The sequence below is a fragment of the Panulirus ornatus genome, chromosome 9 (assembly GCF_036320965.1).
Source record: "Panulirus ornatus isolate Po-2019 chromosome 9, ASM3632096v1, whole genome shotgun sequence".
In the NCBI taxonomy this organism is placed as follows: domain Eukaryota; kingdom Metazoa; phylum Arthropoda; class Malacostraca; order Decapoda; family Palinuridae; genus Panulirus; species Panulirus ornatus.
In genome coordinates, this window is record NC_092232.1 from 38,668,779 (window position 1) to 38,693,304 (window position 24,526).

Below are 24,526 nucleotides of genomic sequence, written 5' to 3' on the forward strand. Positions count from 1 at the left end.
CCCTTCACTGATGTTCCCATTTGTTCTCTTGTCTTACACATGTTATTTGCCTCGCAAAACATCTTTTTATTGTCCATAAAGTTTAATGATACTCTCTCACCCCAAGTCTCATTTTCCCTCTTTTTGACCTTCTGCTGCTTTCTTTTATACATCTCCCAGTCATCTGCACTCCTTCCTTGCAAGTATCTTCCAAGCCCCTCTTCATCCCACCACTCACTACCCTTTCTAATCTGCCCACCTCATACCTTTCTCATACCACATACATCTCTTGCACAAGCCATCACTGCTCCCCTAAATACATCTCATTCCTCACCCACTTCCCTCACATCATGTGACCTTTTGCTGTTCCACACTTAATCTCTCCTGGTACTTCCTAACACAAGTCTCCTTTCCAAGCTCACTTACTCTCACCACTCTCTTCTCGCCAACATTCTCTCTTCTTTTTTTTTTGAAAAGCTCTGCAAATCTTCACCTTCACCTCCACAAGATAGTGATCAGACATCCCTACAGCTGCCCCTCTCAGTACATTAACAATCAAAAGTATGTAAAAATTTCACACTTTACTGCCGTTTCCTGCATTAGTGACACAGCACAAGTAACAGACAAAGAAAGGCCACATCCACTCACTTCCATCCTCTAGCTGTCATGTGTAATGCACCAAAACTACAGCTCCCTGTCCAAAACCGGGCCCACACATACCTTTCATATCCCTAGGGACAGAGATGAAAGAGTATTACCCTTGTACATCCTGCATGTCACAGATCACTAAGAAGGAAGGAGCAGAGGGGCTGTAAATCCTCCCTACCTGCATTAACATTATAAAAGAAGCAAGAGAAGAATGACCAAATCAAAAAAATTTCCTCAAAAGCTTAGTTCCAGATACTTCCTTCTTAAGATGGGGAATGCAATTATGTCAAGAAAAGAAAAAAAATTCTAAATTTACTATTTGCAAGCATACATTCTTCCTGATTCACTTGTTTTTTCATGGCCTAGAGTCACTGGCAGAGAAAAGTAAAGAACATGCTCACATCACTCCCTACAGTTTGCTACTGGCCATGGATATGCAAGTTGCAGGTGCACATGTAGCACACATTTGTTCCAGGAATAGCATGGATATTAATCTAGTTCTTTTGAGGCGTTACCCATTTTCAAAAAACCTTTAATTGCAGTGTATGGAGACAAATCCTTGAAGGTGGCCTATATCCATACTATGTCCAACCCAAGTCTATCTTCCTAGTACAACCTGAATCCAACAAACTAAAGGAACTAAAAATGAAACTCACTTTGAGTGTCTGGGTTCTTCTCCACTTTCTTATAATCAAATTCCATATAATTTCATTATAAAACTTTTATGATGAACATAATCTGTATTCTGTACATTTAGATAAGATAAAATTGTAGATTTAAAGAATAAGTGAAATGATTTCACTTTTATGGTGATTAATATGACTTTTGGGATAACAAAAAAAAATATAATCCTTTTCAACAAGGATATGTATCTCATGCTGATAAGATGACTTACACTCCATGCTACATACAGGGAATTTTGCAGCTGCCAAAAATTCATGTGACAGCACAGAAAAAGCAGCAATAAATAATCATAAACATGAAAATAAGTACACCATACCAACAATACGTTAGTGTGAACCTAGCTGATAAAAAAACATAAAAGTACAGGCATCCCTTACTTGTTAACAAGAACACATTCAATAACACCTTAGAAACTTCAGAAATCATTCACTTATGAACCTGACCACTTACAAAATTTCAACATTTAACATTTAGCATGGGTAAAGGTGACCCTGATTTTCACCCAAAACTCTTTTTTTTTTCAATGTTCACTCTTGTAGACACAGCTTCTTTTTATGCACTTAATACATATGAGTAAACAATACTATATTCAAAACGGAGAAAACTAAGCTTACTCACTAAAGCATTCACATGACATATAGAAACGGATGCAAGAAGTGAGCCTTTTTTTATTTTGTTCCTGGCACTACCTTGCTAATGCAGGAAACAGCAGACAAGTATGTAAAAGAAAATCAAAAACACACTGTCATCTAGATGCACGGTGGCAGTAGCATCTGTCAAGACTGACACTTAAGGGCTCACCTTCTCCCAGAGGGTTGCAGGTGATGATGCAGAGGCTAGAAAAGGTAGGTTTTCAAGAAATTTATCACAATATGCTGAGTTCTGCCCGGACACATGCAAACTGATACAAGGCTAGATTCATCACTGACTTGGATGGGTGAAGACTGATTGGTCAGAGGGCAATGAACTCCTGAGCAGCAGATCTTTTCTTGCATGACCTAGATGAGGTTAAGGAGGAATTCAGTGCCTCCATGCTTCTCCTTGGGCTGTCATATGTAACAGCAGACTTTCTCCAGTATCTGCACAATATTCCTGAGCATCTCTATCCTGTTTTCTAGGGCACTGTGCACTAGTTTTCCTGCTTTTTCTTAGCAAAAGAACCAGATACTTCACTCACTAGCATGTTTCCACCATGAGAAGACATAGTGGGCCAAGAATCAAGTAAATACATGGTTAAACATGAGCCAGATATAAACACAACTAGATACCAGGATAAAGCACATGAATGACAAGCAAGCATCTACTGGTGTGTGGGGAATTTACATGAGCACTTACTAACTTTGGGGATTTTTAATCATGAACCTCTATGGTGTAACGGTTAGCACTATTTACCATAATGCATTCATGAGCTGCCCAGGGTTGAGCCCCCATACATTCAAATACTTGTTGCAGCAGTCAGTCCACAGTCAACCCAGCCATTCATCCTCCCCTATGGGTTGGTCAATAAAATGGGTACCTGGCTTACGTTACCATGAAAAAAATAAAAATAACTTACCAAATATAAGATAAATCAAATCCTTACCAACTTACAAAGTGTCAACTAACAAGGGATACCTGTAACAGCTATTAGCAATGAAGTACCTTACTGCCTTCATAGTAAAGCCTCTCTCAACTGAAACCTTCTCATAATCAAATCGGATTTTGAAACAGAACTTTTTTGTAAATTTCAGTATTTTTCACTTGAAGGAATTTTCTTGGAACACAAAATATACCTGCACAGATAACACAGGTATAACCAGTCCTCTCCTGGATAACAGAAGTCCAACATACATCATTTACAAACTGGTAATGAAAATCTGCAGACAAAGAAAATCAAACTTTATAAATGGGAACAAAAATATTTCAGCTTGGGGAGGAGGGTTCCTCATTTAAGGGCAAAGACAACAACCTTGCTAACCTGAAATGCCACATTTAAAATGGCTGAGTACAAATTGAATGAAAAAGTTTTGCAACACTGTATTGCAATATTACCTGCCATCATCCCATAACTGCGACTGCCATCTAAATAGGTACGATGTTCTTATCATGTAATCCTAACCTTTGATGTTGAAAAAAATGATATACAGATGTACATGTTCCAGCTAGATTTTCATAATAACACACAGTGGTACTGTTGGGATCACCCTTTATCAAGTATCTTGCCAATGAAGGAAACAATTCAAGTGAGTTCAGAAGATCCAAAAGCTGAATCACCGGGGAATAGGAATCCGAAGAATAAGACACCATCTTCAAATATAAAATATCTTTACATAATAGCAAAAAATGTCATCTTTAACAAGAAAGCTGGTCAGTCATCAAGATTAAGACTAATTTTGTGCTTTTCTATTTCTGCCCGCATGTCCACCTCCTGGAGTCTACGTGCTGGTGAGGCATAGGTAGATGACATTCTTGAGTCTGCAGCTGCAGCATGGAAGCCGTGTGGCCCTTGTCTTGGTGATCCATGTCGGGTGGTGCGAAGGGGAGATGAATGCAAACTGGCAACTCCTGGATGTACAGCAGAGATGGGGGTGTACGGAGCACTAGGTGTCAGTGGGGCAACTAAGTCCTGTGGGATATTAAATACAACTGAAAAATCTTAATATACTAATACCATCATAAAACTCTCTAATAAAATTTTTCATTTAGTCTAGGTTAAACAAGCACAGCACAAATAGCTTGGTTAACAATAATACTGTACTTATAGAAAATTTTTACTGGACATAGTTTGTTTACATCACAAATAATTCCAATTCTTTTTTCCCTTCCTGTGTATGTTCTCTAACAAATAGTATAATCTTAATTCATATCAGCCTCATTAGATAAGAAATTTCTATCAGTTAATTAAGAACAGATAATCATTATGCTTTGTACCATGAGATATCTTAAAACCAAAGAACATGATTCTAATCATGAATAGAAAATTTTACAAAAGAGATAGCCAAAAGAACCATAACTTGTTTTCCTTTTTCTTCCTTTTTGTGATGTCCCCAAACAAAACATTCCAGTACTTTACTTTATGGAAATAAAATAATAATAATAATTTCAAGTTATGTGAAATGCCCAGAAACTGTTTATGAAGTTGAAGGGCAAAGTAATGATGATATGGAAAATCAACAAAGGATCTATGACATTGGAAAAATTCTAAACATATGACTTGATCAACGTCTGTGATATACCAAAGCAAATATCGCTGCATGCATTAAAAAAGGACAAAAAACATAAACTGTGATGCTGTCAGTAAATCACTTCTATTACCTGCTTCCTGTATCATAAAAAATACAGTATAACACATAAACATAAGTATAAAGCTTCTTAATTTATATGAAAAACAATTAAATTCATTGACTTAAAGGAACATGGAGTCTTTAAGCATTACTTAGGATATACTTTTGTAAAACAATGGGGGAAAAAATGAAAAGAAGCATTTCCTAAAACCACCGCCCACATTCACATTCAACTAGTGCCCACTAAGGTGAAAAAATTATGCATTTAATTGATGCACCAAACCATCTCACATATAAAAGAGAGGTTGTTATGCCTGTCATGAAAATGTGTATGAAAACAGACAAAAAACTAGACACTGCAGCTGTGTATTTACCAAACTTGTTGTGCATGAAAAGCAACAGTGAAAAGCACAATGATAAAAGATCTACTGACCCAGAACGAAAGTGATTTGATGGTTAGCCACCATTTATTAACTGAAATACAGTAATGCATCATGCCAGCGATTAATTACCTATGCTTCTTTACTCTCCATCTTCCTGATGCATAGGAATATACTGTTCCTGAATGTAAGATACAGCATTACAAATCATTATCATATTCAAAACTTCTAAACAAACAAAAAGAATAAAGTTATGTATTTTATATTTATATTTCATTATACCTGATCACCATTTCTCATGTTGGCACGGTAGTGCCAGGAAACAGACGGAGAATGTCCCATCCACTCATATATATATACATGCACACATCATTTCTTTTATTACACTTATTCAGTTTCCGACGTTTGCGAGGTAGCGCAAGGAAACAGACTAAAGAATGGCCGAACCCACCCATATACACATGTTTATACATACCTATACATTTCAACGTTATTTTCTTTTTCTACTTATAATACTTTGTCGCTGTCTCCCATGTTAGTGAGGTAGCGCAAGGAAACAGACGAAAGAATGGCGAACCCACCCACATACACATGTATATACATACACATCCACCCACGCACATACACATACCTATACATTTCAATGCATACATATATATACATACACAGACATATACATACATATATACACATGTACATAATTCATACTTGCTGCCTTTATTCATTCTCGTCGCCACCCCGCCACACATGAAATGACACCCAACCTCCTCCCGCACGTGCACTGGTCAATAAGTGAGACAAGTATGTGATAGAACAATGTATAGTGCAGAGATGGAGTATTCATATTTGGTATTCATATTCAAATGCATTCAAATAAAGTATTTATGTTTATTTGTATTCAAATTATCCTTATATCACAGTATTTTCATTTACATCAAAATTCATGGGCAGAATACTCATATTCATCAAATAATTATTCATATAATTTGATGAATGGTCGCAGACTGCTAATTTCTGTTTGAAAGCACAGAGAGCCATACTCATATAAAGTTTTCAAAGAAGAATTTTCGTTGTGTATTTATCATTATTATTATGATTATTTATTTCATTTTTTCTTTATTATACTTTGTCGCTGTCTCCTGCGTTAGCGAGGTAGAGCAAGGAAACAAACGAAAGAATGGCCCAACCAACCCACATACACATGAATATACATACATGCCCACAAACACACATATACATACATATACATTTCAACATATACCTACATGTACATACATAGACATATATATACAGGTAGTAAAAGCTTTGCAGAAGATGAAAGCCGGCAAGGCAGCGGGTTTGGATGGTATTGCAGTGGAATTCATTAAAAAAGGGGGTGACTGTATTGTTAACTGGTTGGTAAGGTTATTTAATGTATGTATGACTCATAGTGAGGTGTCTGAGGATTGGCGGAATGCTTGTGTAGTGCCACTGTACAAAGGCAAAGGGGAGAAGAGTGAGTGCTCAAATTACAGAGGTATAAGTTTGTCGAGAATTCATGGGAAATTACATGGGAGGGTTTTGATTCAGAGGGTGAAGGCTTGTACAGAACATCAGATTGGGGAAGATCAATGTGGTTACAGAAGTGGTAGAGGATGTGTGGATCAGGTGTTTGCTTTGAAGAATGTATGTGAGAAATACTTAGTCTGTATGTAGCATTTATGGATCTAGAGAAGGCATATGATAAAGTTGACAGAGATGCTCTGTGGAAGGTATTAAGATATATGGTGTGGGAGGCAAGTTGTTAGAAGCAGTGAAAAGTTTTTCTTGAGGATGTAAGGCATGTGTACGTGTAGGAAGAGAGGAAAGTGATTGGTTCTCAGTGAATGTTGGTTTGCGGCAGGGATGCATGACGTCTCCATATTTGTATAATTTGTTTATGGATGGGGTTGTTAGGGAGGTGAATGCAAGAGTTTTGGAAAGAGGGGCAAGTATGCAGTCTGTTGTGAATGAGAGAGCTTGGGAATTGAGTCAGTTGTTGTTCGCTGACGATACAGCGATGGTGGCTGATTCGAGTAAGAAATTGTAGAAGCTGGTGACTGAGTTTGGCAAAGTGTGTGAAAAAAGCTGAGAGTAAATCTGAATAAGAGCAAGGTTATTAGGTACAGTAGGGTTGAGGGACAAGTCAATTGGGAGATAAGTTTGAATGGAGAAAAACTGAAGAAAGTGAAGTGTTTTAGATATCCAGGAGTGTATTTGGCAGTGGATGGAACCATGGAAGCGGAAGTGAATCATAGGGGAGAGGGGGCAAAACTTTTGAGAGCGTTGAAAACTGTGTGGAAGTCGAGAATGTTATCTTGGAAAGCAAAAATGGGTATGTTTGAAGGAATAGTGGTTCCAACAATGTTATATGGTTGCGAGGCGTGGGCTATAGATAGAGTTGTGCAGAGGAGGTTGGATGTGTTGGAAATGAGATGTTTGAGGACAGTATGAGGTGTGAGGTGTGAGTCAAAAAAAAAAAAAATATATATATATATATATATATTTTTTCTTTCGTACTATTCGCCATTTCCCGCATTAGCGAGGTAGCGTTATCAACAGAGGACTGGGCCTTAGAGGGAATATCCTCACCTGGCCCCCTTCTCTGTTCCTTCTTTTGGAAAATTAAAAAAAAACGAGAGGGGAGGATTTCCAGCCACCCGCTCCCTTCCCTTTTAGTCGCCTTCTACGACACGCAGGGAATACGTGGGAAGTATTCTTTCTCCCCTATCCCCAGGGATAATATATATATATATATATATATATATATATATATATATATATATATATATATATATATATATATATATATATATATTTTTGCTTTGTTGCTGTCTCCCGCGTTTGCAAGGTAGCGCAAGGAAAAAGACGAAAGAAATGGCCCAACCCACCCCCATACACATGTATATACATACGTCCACACACGCAAATATACATACCTACACAGCTTTCCATGGTTTACCCCAGACGCTTCACATGCCCTGATTCAATCAACTGACAGCACGTCAACCCCGGTATACCAGATCGATCCAATTCACTCTATTCCTTGCCCTCCTTTCACCCTCCTGCATGTTCAGGCCCCGATCACACAAAATCTTTTTCACTCCATTTTTCCACCTCCAATTTGGTCTCCCACTTCTCCTCGTTCCCTCCACCTCCGACACATATATCCTCTTGGTCAATCTTTCCTCACTCATTCTTTCCATGTGCCCAAACCATTTCAAAACACCCTCTTCTGCTCTCTCAACCACGCTCTTTTTATTTCCACACATCTCTCTTACCCTTATGTTACTTACTCGATCAAACCACCTCACACCACATATTGTCCTCAAACATCTCATTTCCAGCACATCCATCTTCCTGCGCACAACTCTGTCCATAGCCCACGCCTCGCAACCATACAACATTGTTGGAACCACTATTCCTTCAAACATACCCATCTTTGCTTTCCGAGATAATGTTCTCGACTTCCACACATTCTTCAAGGCTCCCAGAATATTCACCCCCTCCTCCACCCTATGATCCATTTCCACTTCCATGGTTCCATCCGCTGCCAGATCCACTCCCAGATTTAGATATCTAAAACACTTTACTTCCTCCAGTTTTTCTCCATTCAAACTTACCTCCCAATTGACTTGACCCTCAACCCTACTGTACCTAATAACCTTGCTCTTATTCACATTTACTCTTAACTTCTTCTTTCACACACTTTACCAAACTCAGTCACCAGCTTCTGCAGTTTCTCACATGAATCAGCCACCAGCGCTGTATCATCAGTGAACAACAACTGACTCACTTCCCAAGCTCTATCATCCACAACAGACTTCATACTTGCCCCTCTTTCCAAAACTCTTGCATTCACCTCCCTAACAACCCCATCCATAAACAAATTAAACAACCATGGAGACATCACACACCCCTGCTGCAAACCTACATTCACTGAGAACCAATCACTTTCCTCTATTCCTACACGTACACATGCCTTACATCCTCAAGAAAAACTTTTCACTGCTTCTAACAACTTGCCTCCCACACCATATATTCTTAATACCTTCCACAGAGCATCTCTATCAACTCTATCATATGCCTTCTCCAGATCCATAAATGCTACATACAAATCCATTTGCTTTTCTAAGTATTTCTCACATACATTCTTCAAAGCAAACACCTGATCCACACATCCTCTACCACTTCTGAAACCACACTGCTCTTCCCCAGTCTGATGCTCTGTACATGCCTTCACCCTCTCAATCAATACCCTCCCATATAATTTACCAGGAATACTCAACAAACTTATACCTCTGTAATTTGAGAACTCACTCTTATCCCCTTTGCCTTTGTACAATGGCACTATGCACGCATTCCGCCAATCCTCAGGCACCTCACCATGAGTCATACATACATTAAATAACCTTACCAACCAGTCAATAATACAGTCACCCCCCTTTTTTTAATAAATTCCATTGCAATACCATCCAAACCTGCTGCCTTGCCAGCTTTCATCTTCCGCAAAGCTTTTACTACCTCTTCTCTGTTTACCAAATCATTTTCCCTAACCCTCTCACTTTGCACACCACCTCAACCAAATCACCCTATATCTGCCACTCTATCATCAAACACATTCAACAAACCTTCAAAATACTCACTCCATCTCCTTCTCACATCACCACTACTTGTTATCACCTCCCCATTTGCGCCCTTCAATGAAGTTCCCATTTGCTCCCTTGTCTTACGCACTTTATTTACCTCCTTCCAGAACATCTTTTTATTCTCCCTAAAATTTAATGATACTCTCTCACCCCAATTCTCATTTGCCCTCTTTTTCACCTCTTGCACCTTTGTCTTGACCTCCTGTCTCTTTCTTTTATACATCTCCCACTCAATTGCATTTTTTCCCTGCAAAAATCGTCCAAATGCCTCCCTCTTCTCTTTCACTAATAATCTTACTTCTTCATCCCACCACTCACTACCCTTTCTAATCAACCCACCTCCCACTCTTCTCATGCCACAAGCATCTTTTGCGCAATCCATCACTGATTCCCTAAATACATCCCATTTCTCCCCCACTCCCCTTACTCCATTGTTCTCACCTTTTTCCATTCTGTACTCAGTCTCTCCTGGTACTTCCTCACACAAGTCTCCTTCTCAAGCTCACTTACTCTCACCACCCTCTTCACCCCAACATTCACTCTTCTTTTCTGAAAACCCATACAAATCTTCACCTTAGCCTCCACAAGATAATGATCAGACATCCCTCCAGTTGCACCTCTCAGCACATTAACATCCAAAAGTCTCTCTTTCGCGAGCCTCTCAATTAACACGTAATCCAATAACGCTCTCTGGCCGTCTCTCCTACTTACATACGTATACTTATGTATATCTCGCTTTTTAAACCAGGTATTCCCAATCACCAGTCCTTTTTCAGCACATAAATCTAAAAGCTCTTCACCATTTCCATTTACAACACTGAACACCCCATGTATACCAATTATTCCCTCAACTGCCACATTACTCACCTTTGCATTCAAATCACCCATCACTATAACCCGGTCTCGTGCATCAAAACCACTAACACACTCATTCAGCTGCTCCCAAAACACTTGCCTCTCATGATCTTTCTTCTCATGCCCAGGTGCATATGCACCAATAATCACTCATCTCTCTCCATCAACTTTCAGTTTTACCCATATTAATCGAGAATTTACTTTCTTACATTCTATCACATACTCCCACAACTCCTGTTTCAGGAGTACTGCTACTCCTTCCCTTGCTCTTGTCCTCTCACTAACCCCTGACTTTACTCCCAAGACATTCCCAAACCACTCTTCCCCTTTACCCTTGAGCTTCGTTTCACTCAGAGCCAAAACATCCAGGTTCCTTTCCTTAAACATACTACCTATCTCTCCTTTTTTCACATCTTGGTTACATCCACACACATTTAAACACCCCAGTCTGAGCCTTCGAGGAGGATGATCACTCCCCGCGTGACTCATTCTTCTGTTTCCCATTTTAGAAAGTTAAAAAAAAAAAAAAAAAAAAAAAAAAATACGAGGGGAGGATTTCTGGCCCCCCGCTCCCGTCCCCTCCAGTCGCCCTCTACGACACGCAAGGAACGTGTGTTGGGCCTTGGGTTGGGCCATTCTTTCGTCTGTTTCCTTGCGCTACCTCGCTAATGCGGGAGACAGCGACAAAGCAAAATAAATATATATATATATATATATATATATATATATATATATATATATATATATATATATATATATATATATATATATATATATATTTATTTTGCTTTGTCGCTGTCTCCCGCATTAGCGAGGTAGCGCAAGGAAACAGATGAAAGAATGGCCCAACCCACCCACATACACATGTATATACATACACATCCACACACGCAAATATACATACCTATACATCTCAATGTACACATATATATACACACACACAGACATATACATATATATACACATGTACGTAATTCATACTGTCTGCCTTTATTTATTCCCATCGCCACCTCACCACACATGGAATAACAGCCCCCTTCCCCCTCATGTGTGCGAGGTAGCAATAGGAAAAGACAACAAAGGCCCCAATCGTTCACACTCAGGCTCTAGCTGTCATGTAATAATGCACCGAAACCACAGCTCCCTTTCCACATCCAGGCCCCACACAACTTTCCATGGTTTACCCCAGACGCTCCACATGCCCTGGTTCAATCCATTGACAGCACTTCGACCCTGGTATACCACATCGTTCCAATTCACTCTATTCCTTGCACGCCTTTCACCCTCCTGCATGTTCAGGCCCTGATCACTCAAAATCTTTTTCACTCCATCTTTCTACCTCCAATTTGGTCTCCCACTTCTCCTCGTTCCCTCCACCTCTGACACATATATCCTCTTGGTCAATATTTCCTCACTCATTCTCTCCATGTGACCAAACATTTCAAAACACCTTCTTCTGCTCTCTCAACCACACTCTTTTTATTGCCACACATCTCTCTTATCCTTACATTACATACTCAATCAAACCACCTCACACCACATATTGTCCTCGAACATCTCATTTCTAGAACATCCACCCTCCCGTGGACAACTCTATCAATAGCCCACGCCTCGCAACCATACAACATTGTTGGAACCACTATTCCTTCAAACATACCCATTTTTACTTTCCGAGATAATGTTCTCGACTTCCACACATTCTTCAAAGTGCCCAGAATTTTTGCCCCCTCCCCCACCCTATGATTCACTTCCGCTTCCATGGTTCCATCTGCTACCAGATCCACTCCCAGATATCTAAAACACTTTACTTCCTCCAGTTTTTCTCCATTCAAACTTACCTCCCAATTGACTTGTCCCTCAACCCTACTGTACCTAATAACCTTGCTCTTATTCACATTTATTCTTAACTTTCTTCTTTCACACACTTTACCCAACTAGGTCACCAGCTTCTGCAGTTTCTCACATGAATCAGCCACCAGCACTATTTCATTAGCGAACAACAACTGATTCACTTCCCAAGCTCTCTCATCCACAACAGACTGCATACTTACCCATCTTTCCAAAACTCTTGCATTCACCTCCCTACCAACCCCATCCATACACAAATCAAACAACCATGGAGACATCATACACCCCTGCCGCAAACCTACATTCACTGAGAACAAATCACTTTCCTCTCTTCCTACACGTACACATGCCTTACATCCTCAAGAAAAACTTTTCACTGCTTCTAACAACTTGCCTCCCACACCATATATTCTTAATACCTTCCACAAAGCATCTCTATCAACTCTATCATATGCCTTCTCCAGATCCATAAATGCTACATACACATCAATTTGCTTTTCTAAGTATTTCTCACATACATTCTTCAAAGCAAACACCTGATCCACACATCCTCTACCACTTCTGAAACCACACTGCTCTTCCCCAATCTGATGCTCTGTACATGCCTTCGCCCTCTCAATCAATACCCTCCCATATAATTTACCAGGAATACTCAACAAATTTATACCTCTGTAATTTGAGCACTCACTCTTATCCCCTTTGCCTTCGTACAATGGCACTATGCAAGCATTCCGCCAATCCTCAGGCACCTCACCATGAGTCATACATACGTTAAATAACCTTACCAACCAGTCAACAATACAGTCACCCCCTTTTTTAATAAATTCCACTGCAATACCATCCAAACCTGCTGCCTTGCTGGCTTTCATCTTCCACAAAGATTTTACTACCTCTACTCTGTTTTTTTTCTTTTTCTTTTAAACTATTCGCCATTTCCCACGTTAGCGAGGTAGCGTTAGGAACAGAGGACTGGGCCTTTTTTGGAATATCCTCACCTGGCGCCCTCTGTTCCTTCTTTTGGAAAATTTAAAAAAAAAGAGAGGGGAGGATTTCCAGCCCCCCGCTCCCTCCCCTTTTAGTCGCCTTCTACGACACGCAGGGAATACGTGGGAAGTATTCTTAATCCCCTATCCCCAGGGATAGGGGTTTACCATCATTTTCATTTTCCCTAATCCTCTCACTTTCCACACCACCTCGACCAAAACACCCTATATCTGCCACTCTTATCATCAAACACATTCAACAAACCTTCAAAATACTCACTCCATCTCCTTCTCACATCACCAATACTTGTTATCACCTCCCCATTAGCCCCCTTCACTGAAGTTCCCATTTGCTCCCTTGTCTTACGCACTTTAAATCCTCCTTCCAAAATATCTTTTTATTCTCCCTAAAATTTAATGATACTCTCTCACCCCACCTCTCATTTGCCCTCTTTTTCACCTCTTGCACCTTTCTCTTGACCTCCTGCCTCTTTCTTTTATACATCTACCACTCATTTGCATTTTTTTTCCTGCAAAAATCGTCCAAATGCCTCTCTCTTCGCTTTCAATAATAATCTTACTTCTTCATCCCACCACTCACTACCCTTTCTAATCAACCCACCGCCCACTCTTCTCATGCCACAAGCATCTTTTGCGCAATCCATCACTGATTCCCTAAATACATCCCATTCCTCCCCCACTCCCCTTACCTCCTTTGTTCTCACCTTCTTCCATTCTGTACTCAGTCTCTCCTGGTACTTCCTCATACAAGTCTCCTTCCCAAGCTCACTTACTCTCACCATTATCTTCACCCCAACATTCTCTCTTCTTTTCTGAAAACCCCTACAAATCTTCACCTTCACCTCCACAAGATAATGATCAGATATCCCTCCAGTTGCACCTCTCAGCACATTAACATCCAAAAGTCTCTCTTTCACACGCCTATCAATTAACACGTAATCCAATAATGCTTTCTGGCCATCTCTCCTAATTACATACGTATACTTATGCATATCTCGCTTTTTAAACTAGGTATTCCCAATCACCAGTCCTTTCTCAGCACATAAATCTACAAGCTCTTCACCATTTCCATTTACAACACTGAACACCCCATGTATACCAATTATTCCCTCAACTGCCACATTACTCACCTATGCATTCAAATCACCCATCACTATAGCCCGGTCTTGTGCATCAAAACCACTAACACACTCATTCAGCTGCTCCCAAAACACTTGCCTCTCATGATCCTTCTTCTCATGCCCAGGTGCATATGCACCAATAATCACCCATCTCTCTCCATCAACTTTCAGTTTTACCCATATCAATCTAGAATTTACTTTCTTACACTCTATCACATACTCCCACAATTCATGTTTCAGAAGTAGTGCTACTCCTTCCTTTGCTCTTGTCCTCTCACTAACCCCTGACTTTACTCCCAAGACATTCCCAAACCACTATTCCCCTTTACCCTTGAGCTTTGTTTCACTCAGAGCCAAAACATCCAGGTTCCTTTCCTCAAACACACTACCTATCTCTCCTTTTTTCTCATCTTGGTTACATCTACACACATTTAGACACCCCAATCTGAGCCTTCGAGGAGGATGAGCACTCCCCACGTGACTCCTTCTTCTGTTTCCCCTTTTAGAAAGTTAAAATACAAGGAGGGGAGGGTTTCTGGCCCCCTGCTCCTGTCCCCTTTAGTCGCCTTCTATGACACATGAGGAATGCGTGGGAAGCATTCTTTCTCCCCTATACCCAGGGATATATATTTTTTTTTTTTTTTTTATACTTTGTCGCTGTCTCCCGCGTTTGCGAGGTAGCGCAAGGAAACAGACGAAAGAAATGGCCCAACCCACCCCCATATACATGTATATACATACGTCCACACACGCAAATATACATACCTACACAGCTTTCCATGGTTTACCCCAGACGCTTCACATGCCTTGATTCAATCCACTGACAGCACGTCAGCCCCGGTATACCACATCGCTCCAATTCACTCTATTCCTTGCCCTCCTTTCACCCTCCTGCATGTTCAGGCCCCGATCACTGAAAATCTTTTTCACTCCATCTTTCCACCTCCAATTTGGTCTCCCTCTTCTCCTCGTTCCCTCCACCTCCGACACATATATCCTCTTGGTCAATCTTTCCTCACTCATTCTCTCCATGTGACCAAACCATTTCAAAACACCCTCTTCTGCTCTCTCAACCACGCTCTTTTTATTTCCACACATCTCTCCTACCCTTACGTTACTTACTCGATCAAACCACCTCACACCACACATTGTCCTCAAACATCTCATTTCCAGCACATCCATCCTCCTGCGCACAACTCTATCCATAGTCCACGCCTCGCAACAACATTGTTGGAACCACTATTCCTTCAAACATACCCATTTTTGCTTTCCGAGATAATGTTCTCGACTTCCACACATTCTTCAAGGCTCCCAGAATTTTCGCCCCCTCCCCCACCCTATGATCCACTTCCGCTTCCATGGTTCCATCCGCTGCCAGATCCACTCCCAGATATCTAAAACACTTCACTTCCTCCAGTTTTTCTCCATTCAAACTCACCTCCCAATTGACTTGACCCTCAACCCTACTGTACCTAATAACCTTGCTCTTATTCACATTTACTCTTAACTTTCTTCTTTCACACACTTTACCAAACTCAGTCACCAGCTTCAGCAGTTTCTCACATGAATCAGCCACCAGCGCTGTATCATCAGCGAACAACAACTGACTCACTTCCCAAGCTCTCTCATCCCCAACAGACTTCATACTTGCCCCTCTTTCCAAAACTCTTGCATTCACCTCCCTAACAACCCCATCCATAAACAAATTAAACAACCATGGAGACATCACACACCCCTGCCGCAAACCTACATTCACTGAGAACAAATCACTTTCCTCTCTTCCTACACGTACACATGCCTTACATCCTCAAGAAAAACTTTTCACTGCTTCTAACAACTTGCCTCCCACACCATATATTCTTAATACCTTCCACAGAGCATCTCTATCAACTCTATCATATGCCTTCTCCAGATCCATAAATGCTACATACAAATCCATTTGCTTTTCTAAGTATTTCTCACATACATTCTTCAAAGCAAACACCTGATCCACACATCCTCTACCACTTCTGAAACCACACTGCTCTTCCCCAATCTGATGCTCTGTACATGCCTTCACCCTCTTAATCAATACCCTCCCATATAATTTACCAGGAATCCTCAACAAACTTATACCTCTGTAATTTGAGCACTCACTCTTATCCCCTTTGCCTTTGTACAATGGCACTATGCATGCATTCCGCCAATCCTCAGGCACCTCACCATGAGTCATACATACATTAAATAACCTTACCAACCAGTCAACAATACAGTCACCCCCTTTTTTAATAAATTCCACTGCAATACCATCCAAACCTGCTGCCTTGCCGGCTTTCATCTTCCGCAAAGCTTTTACTACCTCTTCTCTGTTTACCAACTCATTTTCCCTAACCCTCGCACTTTGCACACCACCTCGACCAAAACACCCTATATCTGCCACTCTATCATCAAACACATTCAACAAACCTTCAAAATACTCACTCCATCTCCTTCTCACATCACCACTACTTGTTATCACCTCCCCATTTGCGCCCTTCACTGAAGTTCCCATTTGCTCCCTTGTCTTACGCACTTTATGAATTATGAATTATGTACAGTATGAATTATGTACATGTGTATATATGTTTTCCCTGGGGATAGGGGATTAAGAATACTTCCCACGTATTCCCTGCGTGTCGTAGAAGGCGACTAAAAGGGGAGGGAGCGGGGGGCTGGAAATCCTCCCCTCTCGTCTTTTTTTTTTTTTTTCATTTTCCAAAAGAAGGAACAGAGGGGGCCAGGTGAGGATATTCCAAAAAAGGCCCAGTCCTCTCTTCTTAACGCTACCTCGCTAACGCGGGAAATGGCGAATAGTTTAAAAGAAAAAGAAAAAGAAAAAGTGTATATATGTATATGTCTGAGTGTTTATATATATGTGTACATTGAGATGTATAGGTGTGTATATTTGCGTTAGTGGACGTGTATGTATATACATGTGTGTGTGGGTGGGTTGGGCCATTCTTTCGTCTGTTTCCTTGCGCTACCTCGCTAACGCTGGAGACAGCGACAAAGCAAAATAAATAAATGAATAATAAATATATATATATATATATATATATATATATTTTTTTTTTTTTTTTTGCTTTGTCGCTGTCTCCCGCGTTTGCGAGGTAGCGCAAGGAAACAGACGAAAGAAATGGCCCAACCCACCCCCATATACATGTATATACATACGTCCACACACGCAAATATACATACCTACACAGCTTTCCATGGTTTACCCCAGACGCTTCACATGCCTTGATTCAATCCACTGACAGCACGTCAACCCCGGTATACCACATCACTCCAATTCACTCTATTCCTTGCCCTCCTTTCACCCTCCTGCATGTTCAGGCCCCGATAACGCAAAATCTTTTTCACTCCATCTTTTCACCTCCAATTTGGTCTCCCTCTTCTCCTCGTTCCCTCCACCTCAGACACATATATCCTCTTGGTCAATCTTTCCTCACTCATTCTCTCCATGTGCCCAAACCATTTCAAAGCACCCTCTTCTGCTCTCTCAACCACGCTCTTTTTATTTCCACACATCTCTCTTACCCTTACATTACTTACTCGATCAAACCACCTCACACCACACATTGTCCTCAAACATCTCATTTCCAGCACATCCATCCTCCTGCGCACAACTCTATCCATAGCCCACGCCTCGCAACCATACAACATTGTTGGAACCACTGTTCCTTCAAACATACCCATTTTTGCTTTCCGAGATAATGTTCTCGACTTCCACACATTCTTCAAGGCTCCCAGAATTTTCGCCCCCTCCCCCACCCTATGATCCACTTCCGCTTCCATGGTTCCATCCGCTGCCAGATCCACTCCCAGATATCTAAAACACTTCACTTCCTCCAGTTTTTCTCCATTCAAACTCACCTCCCAATTGACTTGACCCTCAACCCTACTGTACCTAATAACCTTGCTCTTATTCACTTATTCACTTATTTACTCTTAAGAGTAAATGTGAATAAGAGCATATATATATATATATATATATATATATATATATATATATATATATATATATATTGATTTATATATTTATTTATTCATTTGCTTTGCCGTGTCTCCCGCATTAGCGAGGTAGCGCAAGGAAACAGACGAAAGAATGGCCAACCCACCCAGGCCCCGATCACTCAAAATATTTTTCACTCCATCCTTCCACCTCCAATTTGGTCTCCCACTTCTCCTCGTTCCCTTCACCTCTGACGCATATATCCTCTTTGTCAATCTTTCCTCACTCATTCTCTCCCTGTGACCAAACCACTTCATGACACCCTCTTCTGCTCCCTCAATCACACTCTTTTTATTACCACACCTCTCTCTTACCCTTTCATTACTTACTTGATCAAACCACCTCACACCACATATTGTTCATAAAACTTCATTTCCAACACATCCACCCTCCTCCGCACAACGCTATCTACAGCCCATGCCTTGCAACCATATAACATTGTTGGAACTACTATTCCTTCAAACATATCCATTTTTGCTCTCTGAGATAACGTTCTCGCCTTCCACACATTCTTTAATGCTCCCAAAACCTTCCCCCCCTCCCCTACCCTGTGATTCACTTCCGCTACCATGGTTCCATCCGCTGCTAAATCCACTCCCAGATATCTAAAACACTTCACTTCCTCCACTTTTTCTCCATTCAAACTTACCTCCCGATCAACGTGTCCCTCAACCCTACCAAACCTAATGAACCTTACTCTTATTCACATTTACTCTCAACTTTCTTCTTTCAAACACTTTACAAAACTCAGTCACAAGTTTCTGCAGTTTCTCACCCAAATCAGCCACAAGAGCCGTAACATCAGTGAACAACGACTGACTCACTTCCCAAGCCCTCTCATCCACAACAGATTGCATACTTGCCCCTTTCCCCAAAACTCTTGCATTTACCTTCCTAATGACCCCATCCATAAACATATTACACAACCATGGAGACATCACACACCCCTGCTGGAAACCGACATTCACTGGGAGCCAATCACTTTCCTCTTTTTATTCTGCCTAAAATCTAATGATACTCTCTCATGCCAACTCTCATTTTTCCCTCTTTTTCAACCCTTGCACCTTCCTCTTGACCTCCTGCCACTTTCTTTTATACATCTCCCAGTCATTTGCACTCTTTCTTTGTATCACCGAAATGCGTCTTTTTTCTCTTTCACTAACAGCTTTACTTCTTCATCCCATCACTCGCTACCCATTCTAATCTGCCCACCTCCAACCTTTCTCATGCCACATGCATCTTTTGCATATGCCATCAATGCTTCCCTAAATACATTCCATTCCTCACCCACTTCCCTCACGTCATTTGCTCTCACCTTTTGCCAATCTACTCTCAATCTCCCTTGGTGCTTCCTCACACAAGTTTCCTTTCCAAGCTCACTTACTCTCACAACTCTCTTCTCCCTAACATTTTCTCTTTGTTGAAAATCTCTACAAACTGTCACCTTAGCCTCCTTGTACAAGATAGTCATCAGACATCCCTCCAGCTGCCCCTCTCAGCACATTAACATCCAAAAGTCTCTCTTTTACATGCTTATCAACTAATACATAATCCAATAATGCCCTTTGACCATCTCTCCTACTCAAATATGTATACTTATGCATATCTTATGCATATTCTGAATCAACAGTCTTTTTTCAGCACACAAATCCACAAGCTCTTCATACTGAACTCCCTTATGTACACCAATTATACCCTCAACTGCCACAATACTCACCTTAACATTTAGATCACCCATCACTAATGTACAGTCTCATGCACCAAAGCTGCTGACACTCCTTCAGCTGCTCCCAAAACACTTGCCTCTCATGATCTTTTTTCTCAATAATTGCCCATCTCTTTCCATCCACTTTCAGTTGCTCTCAAAACACTTGCCTCTCATGATTTCTTTTTCTCAATAATCGCCTATCTCTTTCCATCCACTTTCTTGCACTCTATCACACACCCCCACAACTCCGCTTCAGGAGTAGTGCTACTCCTTCCTTAGCTCTTGTCATCTCACCAACCCCTGAGTTTATTCCCAAGACTTTTCCTAACCATTCTTCCCCTTTACCCTTGAGCTTTGTTTCACTTAGCGCTAGAACATCCAGGTCTCTTTCCTCAAACATGCTACCTATCTCTCCTTTCTTCTTATCCTGGTTACATCCACACGCATTCAGACACCCCAGACTAAGCCTTCTAGGAGGATAAGCACTCTCCGCTTGACTCCTTCTTCTGTTTCTCCCTTTAGAAACTGAAACAGAAGGAGGGGAGGGTTTCCAGCCCCTGCTCCCGCCCCCTTTAGTCACCTTCTATGACACGGGGGAAATACATGGGAATGATGAATTACCTGTTCCAGTCACAAGGCGCTTGGAAATACTCTAGATCTTTATTATCATCTTCCTTTAAACTATTCGCCATTTCCCGCGTCAACGAGGTAGCGCTAAGAACAGAGGACTGGGCCTTTTTTGGAATATCCTCACCTGGCCCCCTCTGTTCCTTCTTTTGGAAAATTAAAAAAAAAAAAAAAAAGAAAACGAGAGGGGAGGATTTCCTGCCCCCTGCTCCCTCCCCTTTTAGTCGCCTTCTATGACACGCAGGGAATACGTGGGAAGTATTCTTAATCCCCTATCCCCAGGGATGTTATTATCATCTATTACACCAAAATCCTCCAGTACTCTGGGATTATATCCATGGAAATTAGATGCTACATGTAGTTGGTACTAATTCTGTTCCACTTGGCCACATGAAGCCCAAGTGTGATGGTGGGGAGGTCATAGACATTGGAATCCCAAGCTGGCCACACTCCTCACTTCCAATTAAATTAATGGGGCATTCATTTTTCCATCCTTCTTCTCATCACTTTCTCAACCAACTGATACATCTGTTGATAAGTATTCCTCCTCTTTACTTATATCATTCAACAATCTTTGTATTTCCTACAACATTAGTACTGCATATGCACAACCTTAGAGGTCAAAGAACACGCATCTACCATGACAACTGTAGAAGGTTGTGAGGAGCAACTATTTTACCTTCCTGTACCTGGCATCTAACTAATGCTGGTATAAATCAGCTGATAATCTAAACAGAGGCAGGAAAATAAGAGCAAGGCAGGGGTGTGTGATGTCTCCATGGTTGTTTAATTTGTTTATGGATGGGGTTGTTAGGGAGGTAAATGCAAGAGTTTTGGAAAGAGGGGCAAGTATGAAGTCTGTTGGGGATGAGAGAGCTTGGGAAGTGAGTCAGTTGTTGTTCGCTGATGATACAGTGCTGGTGGCTGATTCATGTGAGAAACTGCAGAAGCTGGTGACTGAGTTTGGTAAAGTGTGTGGAAGAAGAAAGTTAAGAGTAAATGTGAATAAGAGCAAGGTTATTAGGTACAGTAGGGTTGAGGGTCAAGTCAATTGGGAGGTGAGTTTGAATGAAGAAAAACTGGAGGAAGTGAAGTGTTTTAGATATCTGGGAGTGGATCTGGCAGCGGATGGAACCATGGAAGCGGAAGTGGATCATAGGGTGGGGGAGGGGGCGAAAATTCTGGGGGCCTTGAAGAATGTGTGGAAGTCGAGAACATTATCTCGGAAAGCAAAAATGGGTATGTTTGAAGGAATAGTGGTTCCAACAATGTTGTATGGTTGCGAGGCGTGGGCTATGGATAGAGTTGTGCGCAGGAGGATGGATGTGCTGGAAATGAGATGTTTGAGGACAATGTGTGGTGTGAGGTGGTTTGATCGAGTGAGTAACGTAAGGGTAAGAGAGATGTGTGGAAATAAAAAGAGCATGGTTGAGAGAGCAGAAGAGGGTGTTTTGAAATGGTTTGGTCACATGGAGAGAATGAGTGAGGAAAGATTGACAAGAGGATATATGTGTCGGAGGTGGAGGGAACGGGAGACCAAATTGGAGGTGGAAAGATGGAGTGAAAAAGATTTTGTGTGATCGGGGCCTGAACATGCAGGAGGGTGAAAGGAGGGCAAGGAATAGAGTGAATTGGAGCGATGTGGTATACCGGGGTTGACGTGCTGTCAGTGGATTGAATCAAGGCATGTGAAGCGTCTGGGGTAAACCATGGAAAGCTGTGTAGGTATGTATATTTGCGTGTGTGGACGTATGTATATACATGTGTATGGGGGGGGGGTTGGGCCATTTCTTTTCGTCTGTTTCCTTGCGCTACCTCGCAAACGCGGGAGACAGCGACAAAGTATAATAAAATAAAAAAAAAAGGAAAATTCTAAATGTCATATGATGCTACATACAGTTCTTTAGAACATCATGTGATACTGGCCACTATTTGACTGTTAAAAGTGCCAAGTTTAAATCTAGGAAAGCAGGGCCCTGCACAAAGGTGGCAAACCTAAGGAGCTGTGTTCCAGATAGACAAAGAAGAATGACCCCATCATCACTGTGGACTGATTCCAAGACAAGAACTTTCTGTTGCCTGCTCAGCAGATAGAGCTTTGCAGTATTATGCTGCCATCAACTAGTACGCAATGCCAACATAACATTTTTCTTTATACAATACTTCAGTTATTAGCTACCTATGATTACATATCTGTAGTAATACTTGTCCATTTAACTATGATACTGTAAACTTTCCAAGTACAGTATTCTGTTGTCCAGAACAAAACTTTCTATATATTTTCAAGTATGTGAGAGTAAATGTGAATAAGAGCAAGGTTATTAGGTACAGTAGGGGTGAGGGTCAAGTCAATTGGGAGGTGAGTTTGAATGGAGAAAAACTGGAGGAAGTGAAGTGTTTTAGATATCTGGGAGTGGATCTGTCAGCGGATGGAACCATGGAAGCGGAAGTGGATCATAGGGTGGGGGAGGGGGCGAAAATTTTGGGAGCCTTGAAAAATGTGTGGAAGTCGAGAACATTATCTCGGAAAGCAAAAATGGGTATGTTTGAGGGAATAGTGGTTCCAACAATGCTGTATGGTTGCGAGGCGTGGGCTATGGATAGAGATGTGCGCAGGAGGATGGATGTGCTGGAAATGAGATGTTTGAGGACAATGTGTGGTGTGAGGTGGTTTGATCGAGTAAGTAACGTAAGGGTAAGAGAGATGTGTGGAAATAAAAAGAGCGTGGTTGAGAGAGCAGAAGAGGGTGTTTTGAAATGGTTTGGGCACATGGAGAGAATGAGTGAGGAGAGATTGACCAAGAGGATATATGTGTCGGAGGTGGGGGGAACGAGGAGAAGAGGGAGACCAAATTGGAGGTGGAAGGATGGAGTGAAAAAGATTTTGTGTGATCGGGGCCTGAACATGCAGGAGGGTGAAAGGAGGGCAAGTAATAGAGTGAATTGGAGTCATGTGGTATACAGGGGTTGACGTGCTGTCAGTGGATTGAAGCAAGGCATGTGAAGCGTCTGGGGTAAACCATGGAAAGCTGTGTAGGTATGTATATTTGCGTGTGTGGACGTGTGTATGTACATGTGTATGGGGGGGGGGGGTTGGGCCATTTCTTTCGTCTGTTTCCTTGCGCTACCTCGCAAACGCGGGAGACAGCGACAAAGTATAAAAAAAAAAAAAAAAAAAAAAATGTGTCTGAATCTCATAAAACCTACTTTATTCATTTCAGGCTTAGTTAACTCTCATAGAGTTTGATTGAAGCATCTGAAATTTAAAGGTAATACCTGACACTATAAATACACTAATGAACATTTAATGAATACAAATTTGAGACTCGTGAGAAACTATACAGCTGATAATTGAAATACTGACCTGTGTTTTAGGCTTGGGTTTTGGGGGAACAAGGGCAAGAGTAACCTCTCTGATAATAACCTCAGCAAACTTCAGCACAGCTCCATAAAGAGCATATTGTATGCACAGAGATCCAAAACCCTGTGGAAAAGAAATCATACAGAATCCTTTGATCCACATTCCATTAAGCTTTGTTAGAAATATAATTCTTTAAGTCCTTTAACACTTTCCCTTATATGTTGGTCTAAAGTTAAAAAATCATAAATACCAAATGGCTTATTTGTTAAGCCATTCAATCCACACTCTGTGCATCAGTCTGCAGTGCTTCATAAATGACAGTTCTCTGTGGAGTTTACTCTCAAGGTA

General features: G+C 41.1%; 1 protein-coding gene across 13 annotated transcripts in view; it reads right to left on the minus strand.

Annotated features, from left to right (window-relative positions):
* Positions 1–1,283: 1,283 nt before the first annotated feature.
* The window catches only part of LOC139750352 (mitochondrial outer membrane protein SLC25A46-like), a 113,020-nt gene continuing 89,777 nt past the window's right edge, over positions 1,284–24,526 (minus strand). For 11 of the 13 annotated variants that reach the window (XM_071665045.1, XM_071665041.1, XM_071665043.1 and 8 more), the window contains 2 exons: positions 24,182–24,301; positions 1,284–3,916 (listed from right to left, as the gene is read on the minus strand). In XM_071665045.1, the coding sequence (XP_071521146.1) occupies positions 3,659–3,916; positions 24,182–24,301 (378 nt within the window). In that variant the 3' untranslated portion in view covers positions 1,284–3,658. Of the gene's footprint in view, positions 3,917–5,086; positions 5,136–24,181; positions 24,302–24,526 lie in introns of all 13 variants that reach the window. The other 2 variants (XM_071665054.1, XM_071665053.1) reach the window with 2 other exon arrangements.